Source organism: Nothoprocta perdicaria, unplaced genomic scaffold, assembly GCF_003342845.1.
Source record: "Nothoprocta perdicaria isolate Ctin4 unplaced genomic scaffold, notPer1 scaffold_107, whole genome shotgun sequence".
In the NCBI taxonomy this organism is placed as follows: Eukaryota; Metazoa; Chordata; class Aves; order Tinamiformes; family Tinamidae; genus Nothoprocta; species Nothoprocta perdicaria.
The window spans coordinates 460757-482506 of record NW_020454172.1 but is presented as its reverse complement, the minus strand read 5'-3'; the positions used below and the strand labels follow the sequence as shown (position 1 = coordinate 482506).

Here is a 21750-nt window from a genome sequence, read left to right as displayed (position 1 = left end):
GATTTTCAGAGAAGACAGCTAAATAGACATTTCAGAAGAGAATTTATTGACATTCACAGTACAGGCATGTGAGTTTTACTCCATTAGGCCTAAGTAGTGTTAGGTGCAAGTGATGAATACTTAGACGGTGGGAGAAGAATCGTCACAACAATAAAAATATAAGAGCGTCTTAAAATGTGATAACCACAAAACAAACGCCAAAGTACTTTTAGTAATTGAATTGATATTAGTCTCTGGAAACAGACATCCCTAAAACTCATACAAAAAGCAATCCTATGAGTAGTTTAAGTATATATTCTTCCTCCCTCAAAAGTCAGGGGGTTTTAAAGAACGTGTTTGCTGGAAATAACAGCTCAGGAGCTGGAATGCTAATAAATTTCTCACCCTACAGAAAGTCTTTGCAGGGAGGGAGGACGACGTGAGGGAAAGCAAGATTCTCTGCCAATACATTAACATAGGCTTAAATAGGGCATTGTTGGCAGCTCAGAAAGTGTGGGAGAAAAACATTTACGCTGGTTTGATTCAGCCAGCCGCACTGTGTTTAAAGAGCCTGGGAAAACACGCAGGATGGAACAAGGTAGCGCATTTAGAAATTCCAGAAATCAGCAAAACGTGCCTCTTTTCTACTAACTTCACCCAGAGCAGATTTGCTACTCATTTGTAAAGCATCCTTTCTATTACAGCCCAGAGGCCAAATATGATGGCCTAGTTCCCTCAATAGGATGAGGAGAAAATGGCACTCAAGAAAGACGTTTTAAGTCAGGGTTTATTGTATATCTGTGCTATGAGGAACTTTTAATAGTATTTCATTCAGTGTTCTGTGCAAGTCCTGCAGTAGCAAGCTCAAAGAAACAACAACCATTTTGCAAATTGTATTATCTAATGCCAAAACCACTAAATTTTTATGAATGGTGTTTACAAAGAAAGCTACTGAACCCTGGAAAACATGTTAGTCTCCTTCTTTCTAAATCCGACCTTTCTAGAGGAGCTTTGTAAGGTAATTTTACCCTCTGGATCTTGACGAAAGCAACGTTATGCTTTAGTGCGGGCGTTCAGGCGAGTCTCAAGTACCTCCATGCAAAAAAGCTGTACTAAAATTTAAGAAAATTAGGTGATGCTAATATACAACTTTTTTWAAAAAAACTTTTCAATTTAATATTTTATTTTTATAGCTTGAATGACTTTGCTATATACCCTACATATCATTTAACAGAGGCAYAAAACAAACTGCACATATCCTCTGCACAGGCTGAATTTCACCAATAATGAAAAACATAATTTGGAATAGTTTGCTCAGACCCAGGCATAAATAAACTCTCCACAGTAAGGTACTATATAAAATCATGAAAATAGCTGAGATTAAAAAAAAAAAACCCACAAGATTATTATTGCCATTTATTTTAAAAACCTTATTAAAATATTAAGTGATACAGGTCCAAATATAATAAAAATTATGGCAAGAAAACAGATTTGGTATATTTTGTTTGTGCTTTACTTCCTTGTGGTTACAAAAAGAAGGTGTTTAAYGGCAGAATTTTGAAGTTTTAGTGTTTCACTAGTAAGACAGTAACATGCCTTCAAACTCTTCATGCCGATACCCGGAACATTCTGATTTCTTTCGAAGTGTTACATAATTACGTGAATACCAAGTCATTGATTACGGTTCTGATCCACTATTATTTACACATTTAATCAGTTTTGAAAACTAAATCACAAACAGAATGTACAGAGAACTAAAGAGATTTTAAATTTTACAACTCATGAAAACATAAATAATGAACGTACAAAAGACATGGTTAAAAATGAATAATAATAAAAAAACCCTAATGTACCAGTAATTGCTTTACAGTAATGCTAAATATTTGTCAAAATTGAGAATGTGCTCTCCACAGACTGGCAGCCCCACATGCTATTACCTTCATCTGCCTGTTACCTCGGTCAGAGTAACAACAAAATATCTTGCTCTTACATTCTCAGGCCTCTCCTGTTCACAATGTACCAAAGCACGCAACTGTGTGTTCCAACTGTCCTCAAATTCATGAGAGAGTTTTGATGTACCGAAAGCCTGTCATCCATATTTCACTAAAATTGTATCATAAAGTTTATTTTCCACTCAGTAATTATGAAGATAATAAAATAGTCATAAATATAAAGAAAAAAATATGGACAGTCAAGAAGCTGCAAGACCTTCTCATAAATCTGGAGCATTCTAAAGAAATACAGTGTATAATTCCTCTAATGAAGTATTTTAAACATAATTATTTTTGCAGCACCAGGATTTAAGCACAGAAAAAAACTAATTATTTTTTGAACTGTAATACAGTAGGATTTATAAACCATTTCAGTGATTAGCAAAGAGATCATTAATTTGATTCAGCGATGCCAAACATTAATTTATTAAACTTAAGATACTTGATGCCTTTTTTTTTTTTTTTTTTGCATTACCACTATTAAGACTGCTCTAGATAAAAGGGAAGATGCTTAATAAACAGAAAGGGCACTAATTATTAAACTCYGTATAGCTGATTTAAAACCTGACCAAAGTAGCAAACAGATGCATCAAGCCCTTGACCTTGCATGAGATTTAATCCCAAAAATATCCGTGTCTCAGAAAGTCCCCCTCACTTCAGCACAAGCGGCATATTTAGAATACCTGAATATCATTACATGACTAGGCAGGCAAAGACTGAGAAGTTCAGCAAACGCAAATCACAGTGCTTTCAAAATACATAATCATTGGTTATCTTCAAGGAAGGCATTGCTTCATTAACATTTTGATCTAAACGATGATATTCCACTGTTCTAGAGCACAGGCCATCCCGCCATCTGCGGCTCTGGACCAACAAGAAGATCTGCAAGGAAACAGAACCAAGATGTAAGTACATGGCGAAATATTTTGGCTTCAAGAGCCAGTTTAACAGCTGCATCTGCAATCACAGTCTCATCCAGGGCTCTCAGCAAGGGCAATACAGTTACTATATAACATGACACAAGTCATCAGCCATTTCCATACTGTCCTTGTCACCTAGCCACATACTGCAACCTCAGCTGCAGTTTTGGCAAAACCACTGCATCCCACCCATGATTCCTCTAATATGGGCACATATGGCGCTCCAGATGTACTGAAGCGGTGCAGTACTGCACTGCATGCACAGCCTATTTAGAATTCTGCCCTATGTGGTGACATTTGTTTATTCATCTCGCCTATTCTGGCCTTTCACTCTTGTTAAAGTTGCATTACTGGTGGTGAAACAAATGCAAGAAGAGCAGCACCAACGCAACTCTTTCTGCATTACACTCCGTGCCCCTTTAGCAATAGGGCACTGAACAGAGACTACGTGGCAAAACAAGCACTGAAGTGCTCAGTTTTAAGAATATCTGGTATCTTTATCCTATTCAGCACCATCTTCTACCTACTTCATATTAGGAACCCAGTTTACAGCACAACACAGCTGTACTGGCAAAGGGATGATAAAGGTAGGCACAGGAAGGGAAGAAAGGAGAGTGAGCTAAGTCTTACATAAATACATGCCACTGTCTATGTATTTACAGCACTAGTCTATTTTCCGCTCACAAAATTATATGCGAGTGCTGAAGTATAAGAGCAACAGATCACTTTCCTGTTACCCAAATGACCTTCCAAATATTATTTCATTTAGGTAGGAAAGGGAGGGAATTTTATTCAAACTTATCTCAAAAGTTAAATTTCCAAAAGCAGCAGGGGCACTCTAGAACACTTTCCCCTATAAACACTTAGAGCTATGTTTCAGTACTGTAAAGCACAAGTATTTTTTGTGTTCTTTCCAGACTCCCCAGAATCCTGGACCAAACCAGTGTTCAGCACAAGGATAAAGAGAAACAGTGAGGCTCCCCAGCTCTAAGAATTAATCTATGATGTGACTGATAATTTGTCTGTGCATATTACCGTGGTAGCAATACATYTGGAACAACAACAAACAAAAAAACACTACTAATCAGGCAACTTTTGAGATGCAGAGAGTTAGTTCATGCTGAAGAAACATTTACCTCAAATCACTAATAAGCAGGTTCCTGTCTGTGTAAAACTGAACATAAAGAGCTTTTAAAAAATTACAGCTAAGCCCAAGGAATATTTATGATTTACCAATGACCTTAAAGTGAGTATTTCCTACAAGTATTAACATACTTATATCAAGAATATCCTCACATCATCTGAGATTAATGCTTTCTTAATTTGCTGTTTACAATCCTGGGCAGAACCACAACGAGTTGATCACCTTCAAGTGACTTCACTCAGGCACTATTTCTGGAAGTCATGTCTATGTGGCACTGTCAGTGTCATATTACTGTTTGCTCATGTTCGGATTTTTCTGTCTAAAATGTTTGATTCCAGTTTGTTTTCACTGTATAGATGAAAATGACATTAATGATCACAACTTTTCATAAGCAAAGTAAGTTTGATTCCCCAAAAAGCCATGTTCCTCTTATTAAAATGGTGACAATGTCCAAGCAATTTTAAATACTAAAGCAATCTCCCTTAACTTTTAACTGTGCACCTACCTTCCTCTTGTTGTGATAGGTGATATAAACAACAGCTACTAAGAAGGCAACTATAACCAGATGAAAGAAGAAGTGGCTGTCTTCTTCCAAATCTGCAACAGTAGCATCTTTCATCCTCTCTTCATGGGACTTAATCTCCTCGTTATAATTACTAATGGTGTCAGAGTCCTCATCTTCTGGCATGTCTAGGAGGTCTGGACTGTATCTTGAATTCGATGTCATTTCATAAGGACCATAGTCATCTCCATCAGATTCCAGAGTTTCTTTTATTATGGGCGGAGAACTATTTAGTGTGTCTTTCAAATCTGTTAGAAGATCCTCTTCCTCGATTTTAGTGTCTTCAGAAGCATCAACATCCATCTGAGAAACAGGACTAACAGTCACTGCATGAGAGAGGACACTGAGCAGAGAATCACCTCTTGCTGGAGATGGTTTTACTGCAGTCATTGGAGTGATTTTAGCTGCTGTTGGGGGCACCTCTTTTTTTGTTGGTGTTATGCTGTGCAAACCGTCCATCACATTTTGCAGTGTTTCATTCTCACTTCTGGAAATATTTTGCTGACGCTCCTCTACTTCTACAGACTCTGAGAAAGGGACAAAAAACATGTAATATTAAACTCAAGACATTAAATTCTCTTGCAACACGTCAATTAAATATGATCACACAGCAAGTAGTTTACAACCAATAAATCCTACCATGATGGACTGGAGATATTTCACACTGCCAACTTTTTTAGAAATCGTAAGCAGAACTGTACTTTGTAAACTTCAAGAAGAAGTCTTCAGGGGGACAGACACTTAAGTCGGGAAAGACACCCTTACCACATCAACAAGCCAAGGTGTTCCTCAAACACTGAGCATGCTTACTTTCCAGATTGAGGACTTTAGAGATGCACCTACCACCCTCCATGTATGAATGCCTTGATGCCTGTAGGATCATACTTGACCACTATTTTCTCCATCATCTCATGCTTTCTCCCAGGGATTTGGCTGAGGAGAACATCTCCTGCAGGTAACAGAGCTTTAAAATGTTTCTCCCTACCATATTTTGCCTGAAGAAAATAAGAACATACAACAACTTCTGCTTTGGTCAGCACACAAGGGCCCGGCACCTTCTCGTATTTTTTGGCATTTCAATTTTTTCTTTTTTTAAAGTGACAATACTTTCATTGAGTGCTCCTAAAGAGCTCCATGATGCATTCAACCAATTGCTTGTGTCAAATTACTCAGAAGTAAAATATTATACAGAGGCTACACTGAATCACGCTATTCATGAAACGTGTATTTGCAGAGGCTCAGTTACAACAGACTTCGCCTTGTTTACCTGGTACACTTTCCCAGCATGAAATAGACTTTAACCTACTGCAAAACAGAAAGACCCCACTAATCCCACTGAGCAAGGAATAACATTCCTCTGCACCAGGGGCTCAAAGGATGCATAATTAATCTGTTATATTGATAGCAAAACTGTTCTTTAAAATAAGGAAACTACCACTTTTATTACTACTTYAAATCAACCTCTTTCAACATTTGTAGTATTAGAAATAGGTCAGAGAGAAGAAAAAAAAAACTTATTCTGCAAATAAGAACTAAGTATTTTTGAGCCTACTCAAGATTACAGTTCAGTCCTTGCAWGGCCAACTTGCTGCCAATCCAATACATATCTAAAAGGAACAGCCTCAATGCAGCCTCTCTCTCCATCTCATAAAAAGAACTAGAATTTTCTACCACAGTTTCTGAACTCCTCAGTAATTCTGATAAACAAGCAGCTTTTCAAAAAACTGTTCCTTTCATGGTAAAAGCACATAAGCTAAKAAAACAGATTCTTAAACATTTTTTTATTCACGAGTTCCCTGAACAGGAGCAATGCCAAGAGGCAAATCAAAGACCCTATCCAACTTTTCCATAAAAATCACACCTTAAAAACTACCTAATAACCTTTGCTTATTTTATGACTGTGATATTTCAGATTCTAGATAGAGTCACATTGAGCTGGCTCTTTGGAAGGACACACTTCTATCAAAGGAAAACACACTACACCAAAAAAAAAAAAAAAAACAGTAAATAATGAAAATTGCTTTACTCCCTATCTACAGTGATTTCACACTAAAGAGAAAAATAATTTACTCTTAAACCTCCCCAAAGAAGCTTTGATCTTTTGTTTTACAATTGCAGCAAGTTTAGAAACTAAAACCATAACTGATTTGTGGCATCTCCTCAAAACTTGCTGACATAATTGGAGGCTGCACTGTTCAGAGCTGATGTAAACAGGAGCTCCTACACTTGAGAGACGCCTCAGGTTAATAAACAGACTTTAATGATTAATCACACAAGCAGAAGAATTAACAACATCGTGTTCTCAGTAAACATTACAGGGAAAATATCATTTGCAAAAACATATTTCTGAAGACAGAAATATTTCACAATCTTTGAAATTAAAAGTTCTTGCTTTGTGGCCAAACCTGAATCTCTTTTCCCACTATTCCCTATCCCTTTCCACAGGCAAGGAGCAGCACAAACGTAACTGGTTGYTCCTCATTTAACCTGTTGGGAGAAGCTGGGAGCTTCTCCTCTCAACAGGTTAAATATCCCCTTCGTTTCCTCCGGAAATCTCTGCTTCTCCACTGCCCAGACAACGATCTACCTGGAAAGAGTAAAACCTCACTGCACTCGACACACACATCTCTTATTCATGTTTGGTGGAAACTCGTCAAAGGAAAGCACAGGGACCAGGATTAACTTRTTTTCTAGCAAATGAAAGCGGCGTCCAAAGGCAGAGAGGCGGCTCGAAGAGCGAGGCTGGAAGGCGGCGAGGCGGCCTACCCGGCCGGCACCCAAACCGCAGCCGGTAACACCCCCCGCAGCCCTTCCCCGCGTGCCCCGCGCTCACCGACGGCCGCCTCGGCCAGGGCCCGGCCGCAGAGCAGCAGCAGCACCAGGCCGAGCGCGCGGCTCCCCGGGGCTCCCCTCACGCCGGCGGCCGCCATGTTCGCGGGCTGCCCCCAGCGACGTGGCGATGGCGCCGCCCCCGGCGCCGCGCATGCGCGCAAGGGGAGCAGGGCGGGAGGGGAGGCCGCATGCGCAGCCGGCCCCGTTGGGGAGCCCGCGCATGCGCAGTCGCCCCCGCCGACCGTTGGGAAAGGGGCGGGGCTTACGCGACCGTTACACCCTGAGGTAAAAGGGCGTAACAGGGAGCACGCCCTTAGTTCTCGTTTTGCTGCTGGTCTGAAGACTGAAGAATTGACTATTTAATTATCTCTGTACCGTGCTTTTTTTAATGTCTGGGTTTTGAGAAACATTTTCAAAATAGACTGCCTCAAAAAATGAACCAAATTATTCAGCAAGTGCTACAGAAAGTACAATAACATGCTGCTGCTCTGTTTCTAGATCCAAGATATATTATCACGTAACAGCTGAGTTGGAAGGGAGCTCTCGAGATCATCTAATCCAACCCTTCCTGATCAAGCAGGGACACCCAGAGCACATTACGCAGGCTGCAACTTCTCCTTCAGTCAGAACACAGCAGTATGAAGTTATTTTTACAGTCAATATAAGACAAAGAAGATGAAGATGACATTTCAATATTTTATTCAAGTCGGGTTTGCTTTTTTTAATCAATTTTTAGTAGTGTCAGGTACAGCATTTTGGGGTCTAGTTCCACACAAAATGGAAGACTCTAAAAACATACCCATTTAATTGCTAAAAGAAAAAGTGGTAACAAAAGTCCATTGCAAATTTGAAGTGATGCAACTGCGTGATTACAGTTACAAAGACTCTTCCTTCCCTGATTATGGCTCTGTCTTACAAGCTTCCCGTTCAGTGCAAGGGAAAGGAACCACAGCACAGGACAAGTAGTGTTGGCTGAGTCACATTAAACTTCCTCTGCGACAGAGTTACAYAAGGTGGACGGCCTAAAGCATTCTGAAGAGAGCTGTAGGTGTAAGGTAACTAAATAAAGACAAAACATTTCTGAAATACCTATCAAAAGAAAAAAAAATCCCTTTTTTTTCTCAGGCAATTTTACACATTCTCTCACTGAAGCTCTGAACGCGTAGTGTCAGGGTATTCGGCGTACAGACCACAATTCACTASAGTGGATTGTAATTCTTAAAGTCATTATTTTTACAGCACATTCACATACTCCCTGGGTAGTCAATACTCCAGTAAAGCTAATCAATACCTTCACATTTCTTATGTGGCAACAACATTCGGAAAATGCCTGGAATTAGGATTTTTTTGTTTGTTTTTGGCTCGCTTCTGAAACATCTTTAGCTTAGCCATCATAAACCAGCACTAGCATGACTGATACTCAGCAGGAACTTGCATCCCATACATARAACATTGAAAGGTACACTATATTCTGAAGGTAGCTATGCGTTAAAGKATCTTCAAAACAGCGATGGTGGCATCACTTTTTATGCTTCAAATTCCAATCCTAGACCAAGTTTGTGACCACCTGCATTGACATTCTTGCCATCCAACAAAGCTGACAATGTCAGTTTGATGCCTGTAAAATAGAAGTGAGAGAGAAAACAACTGTTAAAATTTGGAATGAGCTGTAGATTCAGTAGCTATGCTGCTGCTTCCATTTATTGGAGAGCTAGGTAAACATAACTGCTTGTAATGGTTGTTTGGGCTTTTTGTTGTTGTTGTTGATTTARGAAGTAACTTGCAGAGTAGTTGAGCTACGAATGGGAAATCGTTCTGAATTTAGCCTGTATATTTAGATAAACAAACCTTGAGGCTGGACTCTGCTTCATTTTACCATTCCAAGTAATTAAAAATCAATCAGACAGCTCCTGTTAGTCCACTAATTAATTTTAGAGTGAGATAATCCAACAATGAGAAAAATTGGGACTGGAATTGGGACCAACAATAGCAGAAAAATTGTACCTGAGGCCAGTGGACCTTGATGGTGTTACATTTTCAAGCAAAACAAACTCAGTACGAAGACTGCAAGTACTAAAAATTTATTTACCTATCTGTGGAACATCTAACTGTAGATACAATCCATATAAACACAAAAGCGTATCTGACTCGTCAGTAGATAATGGTCTCTAATAATTCTGCTTTTGATAATGTCCAGAATTAACAAAGCTGCTCCTCAAGAAGTCCAGTATTAGGTTGATACAGGGACAACAGTGTTACAAAACTAGTTACATTTTGTCACCAGAAATTCTTCAATATTTCAAAACTGAAATAGAGCTTATCTGATGTCGGAATTTCTTTTGCATAGACTTACCTGGCTTCAAAGTCTGTGTGTATCCTAAACCAATCAGACTGGAGTTGTTCACTTTAGCCTAAAAGATAAAAAATACAGAATGTAAATAATTCGATGCATTTCTTCTTGAATGCCTTTTAACTGTGGTGAATGAGTTCTCATTTSAAATCACAAGAATAACATAGAGCATATTTTGCCATCACTTACAAAATCTCAACCAATCTGCAATATTCTTTATTAAACAAGGTTATAATTTTTTTCCACAAGGCTAACATGAGAACCGCTCAGAACAGTGCTCAGTGCTCATGACAAAGCACTCTGTATCACTTGCAATGTAAATCCAATAGTTACGGTGTCATGCTGATACACACAAAAAGATACAGAAAATGTGCCAACTACACTCCAAAGAATTGCATTAAGAAGTGCTTTACTCACTGATATAAGGCTGCTTCACATTTCCATTACAAGAGCTTGTTTTCAAATGCTCATAAATGTACATGTATAGCACTCACAGAAAAAGAGGCGTCGGGATCGATCTGATACTTGGCTGCTATTCCAAAGCGGGTGTTGCTATTACCAGCTGTCCAAGCAAGATTCACGGCAGTTTCCAATTTATCATTCACCTTCTGGTAAATGGAGCCTCCAAATTCTGTTCCATCGTTCCTAAAATTAATACATCACTCTAGTTTTAAGCTGGACCCCCGAAATAACAGCTTTTTCAGCAAGATCTCTATTTGYAAAGCATTCGCTTTTACTTCATTCAGTGTCTGCAACACCTATGACTGAAGAAAAGCCAAGACAAACTCTCCAAAATAGGCAAAGACGAAAGGTTCCCATATTCCCTTCTCTGTAGATGGGAGTCTTTGTGGTTAAGAGATTCCCTCCTGGCCGCACATGTGTGAAATAATCAATAATCCCTCTCCCAGACACCCATCTTCCCAGGCCATACCCTGGTCACTGCGAGCGAGCRCTCATCTACAGGCAAGCGCTCCCAGCACTGTCTCACCAGCATGTTTTCACTAGGCGTACATGAAGCACATTAGAAGTGCAGATGACAATTKAATATCAAACTACATCAGCTCTTGTAAATTAATTCCATTTGCAATAGTCCTAATGATATATTCACACTCTGAGCTAGAAACTGAAATGGGACTAACTTCGGTTCCCATATAGCACTAGGCAACAGTTAAATTATGGGAACCTCCAATCACTGCTAATGAGTAGCAGACCTTCAGTTACCATCTACACCAATGTCACAACAGGGATACAGCATGGTAACTAAAATAAAATGCAAAACCTTAGAAGTCATTCAGATCATATAAACCACAGCAGAAATTTCACTAAGCTTTTCACTCCTAGTAAAATTGCACACATGAATTTCCATTTTTGGCCCATTTTCTTAAAAGAGGATAGAAATACTTTGCATGAAACAGGCTTTAAACCACATGAAGACCTCTGCAAATAAAATACTTTGGATTATTTCTCAATTGTAAAATAGGCTAGCTCCACTTATTACAGTATACAAACCCTTGAAGGAWGATAAAGGCAGATTTAGGATCTCTCTGGTTTTATCCATTTGGTCCATGCTTATTAGTTTTTAACAGTTGCACAGACGATCATAATACACCTACTTTAATGTTCAAGCAATAGCAGCAACTTTTTAAATCGTTAGAGCAATTCTTCCAGAAAAAAAACACTACAATACTTACTTCAGATAAGCCTGAAGCTCACATATAACTGCATGTGCTTGGTTCTCAAGAAAAGGAGGGATTAAAAAGGACTGAGTAGAGCTGGTTATACAGGCAGATTTTGTGCAAGCTTCCCATACAGCTCTGTCTTGACCTGCAACATTAGGGGGCGGTCTGAGCTATGCTCAAAAAACGAGGAAAGTCATATTTCAGATTAGAAATTATCCAGCCCTGCCTCCCTTTAGTTATCACGTATCATTAAAAAAAAAAAAAAAAAGCAAAAGCTCATTTTAATAATAATAATAGTACTTTTTGTTTGTAGGTCAAAAATACTACCCTCCTACACAAATGATTTAGGCACCATTAAGTATCTTCCTGAAGCCACCAAGAGGTCTGCGAAACAGCCAGAAACAAAACAAGGTATCTCAAGCCCCACCTAGTTAATTTATCTACTCTGCCATACTTCTTTGAAACACTCAGCTGTCTAGATAAAAGCCAGTACGCTAGTGGTGGGCATTCAAAATACAACTGTTTCCTGAATTTAGCAAAAACTGTCATGTTTCAGAGCTGAAACACATTAAGAGTCCCTAACAAATCCATTAAAGCAATAATTAAAATTTTTGTTCATATCACACATCACTGTTTCTGTCTTTCAGCTCACAGGTGAGAAATAATGAACRACCTAGGCTTCCTCCTAAGGAATATTTATCATTTCTAAAGAGTAACAGCTACCAGAGAAATAGACCTTTGTGGATCAAAGAGATGGTAGGGGAGGCTCAGATCTTACTGATCTGAAGTTATTTGCTGCCACTGCCTTAATTAAAAGTAGAATTACAGCATTTTATAGCAAAGGCCCATAATACAATGTTTTATCTCCTACAGTATCATAGAGTTGAAAGCCCCTGTGTTTGAGGAAACTATTCAGCTTCTGAGTACAAGGGGATCCTGCACGCTGTTTGGATGGAATTTCCTGCCCACACACTTGTGCTTGGCAATCCCTCAAACACAGCATCTGCCCTGTAAAGGTTGTTCGGTGAGGGAATTCAGGTTTCCTAATGCAGATCCCTGAAAAYCAGCATGGAACGGACCAAAGAGCCGTGGAAGGAGCAGCTCTGAGAGCGCAGAGTTGTTCAGTCCTGAGCAGGAACAGCCTGTGAGGGCTCTGCTACATGCAAAATACCCAATTAGCTAATGGGAAAGGGGAGAGAAGAAAGGATTAAGGATCAGCTAATCTTAAATGCTGTCAAAAGGCATAAATTGTTTTCTTCACAGGCGGCAGGAGATGGAAGAAATGAAGGYTTTTATGAAATTTTGTCCTGTTTTCCTTTCCTGTACACATATGCAGGAAAGATAAATGTCATGTAAATAGATTATTAGGGGGTTCAGCAATAAGACAAAATTTCAGACCATTGCCCTTCCGATACTAACACAAATTTGGTCCGTAGCTCTTCCAGCATTTCCTTTTTCTCCCATTCTTGTTCATCCTCTGATTAATTATTTCTCCTACAGATCAAGCTACCATTTCCAATTGGAAATCTTGATATGTGCAAAAGGGAGACACTGCTTTTATCTTTTTTTTTCCCCATGAAGAAAATGTGATTTGTCATTATTCCACTAAATATCTTTCAGAAGAACAGGCTCTGAATGCTTTAGTATTCACTCACTTTCAGTTCTTTTCATCAATCCCTCACCCACATAATTCAAACAAAAGCTACTGCAAAATTGCATTTTGCATTCCCAGCTTTACATTCCCTCTTTCACCCTGAAAGTGAAAGTCTTTTCCTATCATTCTTCTAGTAAACAGCAAAATCCTTTTAAATTCTTATGTTTAAAGGCCTGCCTGCCAATACTTACACATTAGTGTGAAGCTGGAATTCATCAGTTTTATAGCCAACAGCAAAGTTGCTCTGGGTTATTCTGGACTTAGTGGTCTCAAAAGTCATTTGGTAACCTGCCAACCAGCCCTCATAGCCAAGCACCAGAGCTCCTCGTATCGAAGGACCAGCGATATCAAAATCCATGTCACAGCCAATGTTGATGTGTTCCCGCTTGTAACCCGACTTAACTTTAGCACTCTTTTTCCTAAAGGAAAACAAAACAAAGCATTACTTTGAAAAATACAGGCTCTTAAGACCTTTATGCACTTTAATCAAGTCAGTTACTTCAATTCACTGTAACAGTTCCTGAAAACAAACATATAAATGCCTGGAGATCTAGCTGGTATGTCACCTTCTGCACTGCAGACTTGCAAAAATCTAATTCCCCTGCAGTAAATTCTGTGCAAGAAAGCAAGAAGATGCTGTGTGCTATAATAAAGAACACTCCTGAGCTGTGTTCGAAAAAGCAGCAGACCCACGACGACAAAAGCCATTCATCACGTCACACAGATCTGATTTTGTTGTGGTTCAACTTTCCCAGGGAGAAGGAGGTAACAGGAACTGCAAGAGTTTACATGTTGGCCACAGAAAGCAGCGCTGGGCTGTCGCACACAAACAATCCTCGGACAATCCTAGTGAAGGGGTAAGTTCGGAAATGCTGCTCTGCCTCCAGCTGCCTGAGGAGAAGTCTGGCTGCTAAGAACTAAGTGACTTGAGTGGCTCTAGCACCCCCTTTTGYCCTTACGATGCTTTATATACACACATTTTAATATTTATAGCTGTAGAAAAGGACAGAGGTTTGTTTTCTTTTGAAGTAAACATAYAAATAAGCTTCAAGTCATTTGCTTCCTTTAGTATGATGGGCCAGAACAGTGTTTCCTCCTTTGTCAGTGCATTTAAGCAAAGCAGCAGACTCACATCCAGTGTATTCAGCTCAAGCATCTCCTGCATTTTGAACTGCTCTGTTTTCAGGCCTAAACTCATCTCTTCTGCAGCAGCAAAGGAAGAGATCAAAGGTAAAGAGCAGGAAAGCCAAAAGCCCTCACACACGGCCTGCCCTGTCTGCAATTTCCATAAAAATCCATGGAACATCTTCCTACCAGCATCCRTGGGGACGGACGTGAGCTGACGCAGGGCATTTCTGAAGGTGACTTTCCCAGTCAAAAGACTCAGAAACAGCAGTAAAGAGGGAGRGGAAGGTGTGTCATAATCACACATGATGCACCCCTATCAACTTCAGCCTGGTTGCAACACGACTGAATATTACATCATTTACTCAGATTATAATAATCTCCCTGCATTCCCTGCAAATAATAATCTCCTGCAGGGGAGAAATTTGTTATAAATCAGATGTTACCTCTGTGAAGTTCCTGACAAGTAGCTATACAGCTGCAACTCATCATTCTCTCTTTTTTTTTTTTTTTTTTTTAAATAATCCCACCAGATAAAACAAAATTATCAGCAAAGAAAGAGAAATTACTCTGTAGGTATCTAGTTAATCTAGAATCAGGAATACAGTGAAAGCAGTTTACAATGGGAGATACTAAATGCAGAAAACAGGCTGAAACATTCAATGAAGCTGTTACCCTGGTAGCCTGCAGAGCAATGTGCTCCTACAAAAAACTAATTTTCAGAATATTTTGTCTATTTTGACTCACTGGCAACACTGTTCACAAAAGGATAATCAGGGAAAAAAATAAATCAACATCTAGTCCTGCAGCTGCTGCTTAATCCCTGTGGCCCACATAAAACGTGGCATCCAATCACTAGGTCAGAAATCCTCATCCACCACCAAGTCACATTGTGCCCAGCAAGAATTTAAATGATAAATTCAGCCTGGGAGGTGAACCCAATTACTGCAGCGACCTATTAGAGCTGCAGCCAACTGGCTTATGGAGCTTGTTAAGCTCTGAATTACAGTCGATTTGTTCAGAGTTTTTATTCAGACAGTAGCTAAGCACACATCTCCCAACAGGGCCGAAAATAAGCAACAAGAGGGAAAAAAAAAAGCCTTCTCCAATTCTTCATCTAATTTGGAAATAATTATATTTAAATTTTTAATTTAATTTAAACTAAATTTAAAAATTTTGCTTGCTACAACTCATGTTTAAAAAGTTAATACTAATATTTCAATGACATGTGACATGCATACACTGATTAGAACCTGTCTTTATATCTTATGGCAGAAGAAGTATAAGAAATAAGCTGGCATTCTGTACAACTAAAACCAAAAATGCTTTTTTTGTCACTCAAACTTAGTCACAACTTACCCAGTGTTAGGAGAAAATGAGGAGTCAAACGTCAGCTTCAGTCCTTTTGCAAGCTGAACAGGAAAGAAATTCAATAGTTTCATTCAGAATTTAAAGAGAGATAATTGGTAATGTGTATGCTTTGAGCCCAAAATACCTGATCTTCAAGAGTAATCTCAGTGCCTAGCGTGTTGTCCGTGTTCCATTTTTCTGTGAACATCAATCCGTATTCCACCCATCTGTATTTTGTTTCCAAACTACCACTAACTTTGCTTGTTTCTGAGTTTGCTGAACCTGAGCTTGTAAATTCCTAAAAATGGAAAGAAAAAAAAGTATTTATATATATATAYACACACAAACATACATACAGAGACACATACACACACACCTTAAATTTATCGAAGGAATTAGTCATTATAATTTAATTTGAAATTACAATTTTGGGATATTTAATACTGCATCACTCTCAAAAACTTTGRAAACATTTTGCTAGGCATTAATATCAACACAGGTTTGCCCCACAAAAATGGATTCCAGTGTTGATACAGCGCATCTTGCAGGTTCATAATATATAGGAAAACTGGCAAGGGCAGAATAAGGAATAGACATTTACACTGTCAACATGAACATATAGCAAACACAAGAACTTTCAGGTGTTTCAGGTCCAACTCACCAGTCCATTTTCAGATTTAGTTTTCAAATCAAGTTTGATTAACCCAAAACCTAGAAAATGGGTAAACAAAAAAAGTATTATACAAATGTTAATGAAAAGATAACTTAGAAATGATCTTAAAAACTCCTTTCTAGATCTCCCATGAAATACAGCTACTACAACATGTTTTCCTACGAGCTGATTATATCAGACAGGATATATTGACTGAACTAGTCCAGCTGACTTCATCAATATCAYTAGGGCCAAATTAGGTGATAGGGGGTTTATTCCTCCTGAATAGCGTTTTGTTCATAAGCAAACTACTGACATGGATGTCCTTGACTCATGATAAAAGGGACGAGTGAAAATATAGTGCAGACAGACGTGGGGGTAAAAGGAAAAATGTCATCAGAATTCAATTACTTGCCCTTCAGGGGGCAGGGAGGAAAACACGAAGCTCTGATATAAAACTATTCAAAAACTAATGAGAAATATTGGAATTTTTGTCAGTGAAATGCAGTAAAATCATGACAAATCAGTTTTAGGAATTAGTTAAACAAAAGAACAGTTTTATATTTACCATATCCCTTGGTGAAAACATCTCTGGCAGATTTTCCCAAATCAGCATAAGCTGGTGGAACAGCCATTTTCTGAAAATAAATAATTACATATATAGAGAGAGGAAGATTACAGTATTTGGAGACTTGGTTATTTATGCTAGTTCAGTAACTGGCAACCTAAGCCAAATTCCTAAGTCTCTATCCACTACCTAACAATTTAACACAATGTGAGGAAAGTAACTAGAGCAAATACTGTGATTTGATCTCCTTCATTAGCAAACATTAATGATTAACAGTAGCATTTGCCACAAGGATGAGAAACAGGTTGCAGAACAAATAAAAGAAAAAGCAGAAACTTCCTCTGCCTTTCCAGTTAATTTTTTGTTTCTTTAGCAACAGAGCTGCAYGTATGATTTCAGAGGAACAAACCAGCTGGGTCTACTTTCTTACTCAAGTGCAGTAGTTTGTTCTATGAAAGCAGCCATATCCAGACCACCTGAAACGGTGTGCACTTTCTTTCTTTTTATACAATATTTCATAAAAAACATTAAAAAATCATTTTTCAAAATAAAAATCTTTTTTTTTTTTTTTGAAGAAAAACAAGAGAGAATCCTCACAGAGCAGGTTCTCTTCAATACTGGCTTTTGCACCCAAGTGCTGTACTGTCAGTCAGTATATTGCAGCTATACTTACTAGCAGGCAAGAAAAACCAGTGCACAGCATCACATGCAGCATYAATAACAAGTCTATTACATACGAATGAAAATGCTTTGAGACTTGCCTACTAAGGCCTGTTCCAAAGTGCTCTACATGAGCAGAGAGCTATTCCTGCAAAGCCCAAAGCAACCGGCTCACTCCGAACACATGGGGCCCTTGGCAGCACTCGGAGCACCCAGCCTGACCGCGGGCGCCGGTTCCACTCCCGGGATTCGCGCGCAGGGAGTTTCAGCAGCCCCGGGCGCTCAGTACAACAGGCTGCTGCCTGTTACAGGGATGTTGCTGTTGCATAAGCCAGGAATCCCTGTCCTAGAGGTGCAAAACACATCTCTTGGCTCAGCCGAAGTGAACAGTCTTCTTGGAACATAAATGAGGATGAAAGGGCGACTGCCGGGATGCAGCTTCGCTTGCTGAGACTGTGCGCGAGTGCATTCTAAAGTCCTGCAGCTTCTTCCCAAGCTGCAGCCCCAAACACCTAAGCAGTTAACTAAAAAGCAACGTATTCCATATTCCAAAGCAGTTTGGGCTGCTTGTGTAAGACCTAAATGCCTCTCTCCATTTTTATGCCAACATGAAAGCCAGAATGTCAATCTATAAACACCTCTCGCTACAGGAGAACCCATTCTAGTAGTCACTCGCATGTGGTTCTGGAAACCTAACCCCAGCCTTAACCAGCACGGATGTTCGTGGCATTACGGATTCTTTTAGACAAATCCTCTGTTTTTATTAAGGTCATTGCAACAAAGGACAATGTCACCCTTGAGGTCAGAGCTTGGAGAGCGCCCAAGAGGGCACATGGAGCCCAGGTCRTCCTGGGATGATTCTCCAGGGACTGCATGGACTCAGGAATTGCTTCTTCCCAGGCAGAGCTGCAATCTCATCACAGCCCTGTGATGGGCATTTCCACTCAGAACCATCAATAAATTAAAGGRCTAAAAACCCCTGTATCAAAAGGCCAAGCAGAACAACGCATTATCTTTCAAAGCGCTGCCTCTCAGCTGCGTTTTGGATTCTATCAGTCAAACCCCGAGTTCACCAACAGCCACTTGGAGCTACTTCTAAAAATCAATATATGTCCTTGAGGAGCGAGWGCTGCGTGTTTTGCAGTTGGGTTTTGTTGGGCTTGTGGTGAGGCAGGAGCTGACCATATTGAAAGCTAAATCCATGTCCTCTCTCTAAGATTATTTGTAAGGCCAATCATGTAAGGCACRCAGAACCCAGCGTTCAACATTGCTGAGGGTGGAAAACACTCTGTGCAATATGTATGCGGCGGCCAACCTTGCTGCTGTTGCCACCAAGGAGCAAAAATAATTATTTGTTTGCATTAGCTAATCTGTATTCAGACCTCTCTTGTTTAACAGGGAGGAAAACAAAACTGATGACGCCGCGTGCGAGCGCAGCTCAGCAGACAAGCAGGGATTCGTATTCTTAAAGGATCAGGGAGGAGCCACACGGCCAAGGGCCTTGCTTTTCACTGAGGGAAACCAGGACATAAATTCTTACCAGGCTGTGGGTGAAATAAATTCATGGATTTTATCCTAGCCCAATATCCTTGCCCTTGGATATCTTGGAGTAACTACAGACTTCAGCTCCTGCACAAAGCAGACCCAGGACCATCCACACGTCTTCGTAAAGCAGGAGAATATTTTGGTTTTAAGTACATCATCACTGAAGTCCTGCAAAACACCCTTCCTGAGTTAAGGACTTAGCTCAAAGTGGGTATTAAGAGCACCATACACAGGGWCACTTGATTTATAAGAGTAAAATGGAGAAAACAGGGAGTTTTCCTTGGAGATGAGTGACACAAGAGATAGCTCCAAGGACAAAAACCACACTGGACACAGGGAGGTTCCAGCAGGGCTGAATATGACTCAAATATTTCCAAGCATCCAAGATGGCCAAGTTTTCAGGCCCGGCTCCCCTGCACTTGGATGCTCATGGATCACTGTGGAGCACCAGCTCTCCTGGGATGAGACAGGAACTGCCATCACCCTGGCCTGCATTTATAGAGATGTGACAAGGGATTTCATCCCTCAAATTCATCTTTTTGCTCCATCTCTCCTTTTCTTGACCAAGTTTTCCTACATAGACTTATCAATGTTATGATATTTACAGGAGGGGAGGGATCTACGTAAAAATTTAAGATAGGAATGAAATACATCTGGGATGARATGCCCACGGAGACCACGGGGTCTCTGCTGGACCTCACTCCAACTTTTCCAGCTAATCTGACATGAAGGCCTTCGGCCTCAAGACCCCAAAATCTTATTACCTCCTACTTATCTCCTTTATTAAAAGAAGAATTGTCGTTTGGTATGAAGTAGCTTTCAGTTGTCTTCCTGGATTCGTGSCCAATGCAATGTCATTTCCAAATCAACATCTTTTATATCAACAAATAAAATAACACGTGGCTTTTGCACGCGTCCAGAGTACAACACACACAACCCGCCCCGATGTCCCATTGCCTGACGGGCTGCGCACGGTCACCAACTGCTTCGAATCAGCCTCACACGCCTCATTCTGCAGAGACTTAAACACAGGCTTAAGTGTAAGCACACACAGAGCCCCACTGAGGTCAGACACCACATTAATCACACGCGCAAGGCTCCTCCAAAGCCCGCCTAAGCACACAATTTGTAAATACTTTGTAATATGGGCCAGAATACTTAGCAACAGATTTTTTTTTTGCCCTGACTTGCTGCTGTGCAGAAGCCGTGTAATCCATGCACGCTTATGACTCAAGATTTAAGACTCTGGAGTCGGCAGTTTCTTTCTTGCACAGGGATTAGCAGCCCCACGAAACGCCCCTCTGATGGTCTGCAACGGGATCTCCTACCACACCGCTGCTTTCAAACCACCTAATGATGCAGCACAGCGAGAAGATTTATGTGACATATTCTGTCCCTTCTATAGGGTTTATTAGGCTTAAAGCAAATCCAAATATTGCAATTTAGTCTATATTCATATTCAAGGAGTTAAAGAGTCTGTTCTTAATTTCATGAGTATCCATTAAGAACACTGTCCTTGCCCTGAACCCTTTATCAAACCATCATATATAGGCGACAAGCAGAAGTTGGTGGGTGTAATTTGCCCACTGGCTACTGCAGTTGCTGGAACTGCCAAGGACAAACCAGGAACCACAGGCACTAGGAGCCAGCCCAAAAYGCAGGTTAACAACCCACGTCTCCCAAGCACAGGGCTCCGAGGAAGCGACCGGTGCTGGTGCCGCTCGCAGAATGGTTCAGCCTGGAATAAGGGCAGTGAATTTGGGGCACTTCCCTCACACCACGAGCACCACGCAGGGTGTGACACGCGCAGAGCGCCTGTCTCCCACACCAGCCACTTCCTCTCGCCACAAGGCAGCAAATCAGCGGGAAGGGAGAACTGAAATTTGCTGCTTTCCCGCGGGACAGAGGCACCCGCTGTGCCCGAGCCCACCTCGGGGCACCGGTTCATGCTCCTGCTGTGCTGCAGTGCCCAAACTCACGTGCACCGGGGACGCCTCCCGCTGCATCCCGGGAAGCGTGTGGCAGGATGCGTGCGCTCCCGCTGCATCCCCAGGAAGCACATGGTGGGATGCGCGCCCACTGCATCCCCAGGAAGCGCACAGTGGGATGTGCTGCGCTGCATCCCCGGGAGCGTGTGGCAGGATGCGCTCCCGCTGCATCCCCGGGAAGCGCGTGGCGGGATGCGCTCCCGCTGCCATGGCGACCGCCAGGATGCCCACGCGCATCCGCTCGCTCCGGCTGCACGCAGGGAAGGGAGGAGGACCGGGGGGAGGCCGGGTCCCTCACACAACACATCGGCAGGAGGATGCGTCTTGAGACACCTCCGCGACAGGGCAGAACCGCTGACACGGATTCCACGAGGGAATTCCGACCCTTGCTATCCCACAAGGAGGCAGCACCCCTTTAGGGCGGCTCCCTAGGAGCATTCCCTGGAGGCTCCGCTCGGCTCGGCGGGATGAGTCAGCTCCGCGCCGCGATCCCGSTGCCCCCGGCGGGGCGGCAGCTCCGCCGCTGCGCCCTGCCTGCCGCGGGGGGAATGCAGCCCGTGGCGGCGTTAACGGACATGTCTGCACCCAAATTTAAATATATAAATTATGAGCATAAGTAAAATAAAAATGAAGTGAAAACATACGGCGTGCGCAGGCAGGCGGCGCTGGGGCAGCGAGGCCGCCCCGCGTGCCCTCCGGCGCGGGGTCACCTTTAAACCCGCGTGACGGCTCCGCGGCGGCCGCGCCCCGC

General features: G+C 41.3%; 2 protein-coding genes across 2 annotated transcripts; both read right to left on the bottom strand.

Annotated features, from left to right (window-relative positions):
• Nucleotides 1-1603: 1603 nt before the first annotated feature.
• On the bottom strand, nucleotides 1604-7526 carry CUNH5orf15 (chromosome unknown C5orf15 homolog). The gene is made up of 3 exons (XM_026045546.1): nucleotides 7430-7526; nucleotides 4540-5123; nucleotides 1604-2852 (listed from the first exon to the last, which is right to left on the bottom strand). Exons 1-3 carry the CDS (start codon nucleotides 7524-7526, stop codon nucleotides 2721-2723), a joined length of 813 nt encoding a protein of 270 aa, XP_025901331.1. The 3' UTR covers nucleotides 1604-2720.
• A 677-nt stretch (nucleotides 7527-8203) lies between these two features.
• Nucleotides 8204-16888, bottom strand: VDAC1 (voltage dependent anion channel 1). Its single transcript, XM_026045773.1, has 8 exons — nucleotides 16807-16888; nucleotides 16248-16297; nucleotides 15732-15884; nucleotides 15596-15648; nucleotides 13303-13530; nucleotides 10273-10423; nucleotides 9782-9839; nucleotides 8204-9046 (listed from the first exon to the last, which is right to left on the bottom strand). The coding sequence occupies exons 1-8, from the start codon at nucleotides 16871-16873 to the stop codon at nucleotides 8955-8957; spliced, it is 852 nt and encodes a 283-aa protein (XP_025901558.1). The 5' UTR covers nucleotides 16874-16888; the 3' UTR covers nucleotides 8204-8954.
• Between the last annotated feature and the right edge of the window lie 4862 nt (nucleotides 16889-21750).

Coding starts and splice junctions, on each gene's coding strand:
- VDAC1 (XM_026045773.1), bottom strand. CDS start 16,873: ATGGCTGTTCCACCAGCTTATGCTGATTTGGGAAAATCTGCCAGAGAT. Junction 15,885..16,247: donor CTAAATCTGAAAATGGACTG/GTGAGTTGGACC, acceptor TTCCATTTTTAG/GAATTTACAAGCTCAGGTTC. Junction 15,649..15,731: donor AGATTACTCTTGAAGATCAG/GTATTTTGGGCT, acceptor TTTCCTGTTCAG/CTTGCAAAAGGACTGAAGCT.
- CUNH5orf15 (XM_026045546.1), bottom strand. CDS start 7,526: ATGGCGGCCGCCGGCGTGAGGGGAGCCCCGGGGAGCCGCGCGCTCGGC. Junction 5,124..7,429: donor CCTGGCCGAGGCGGCCGTCG/GTGAGCGCGGGG, acceptor TCCCTTTCTCAG/AGTCTGTAGAAGTAGAGGAG. Junction 2,853..4,539: donor CCTATCACAACAAGAGGAAG/GTAGGTGCACAG, acceptor GTTTCCTTGCAG/ATCTTCTTGTTGGTCCAGAG.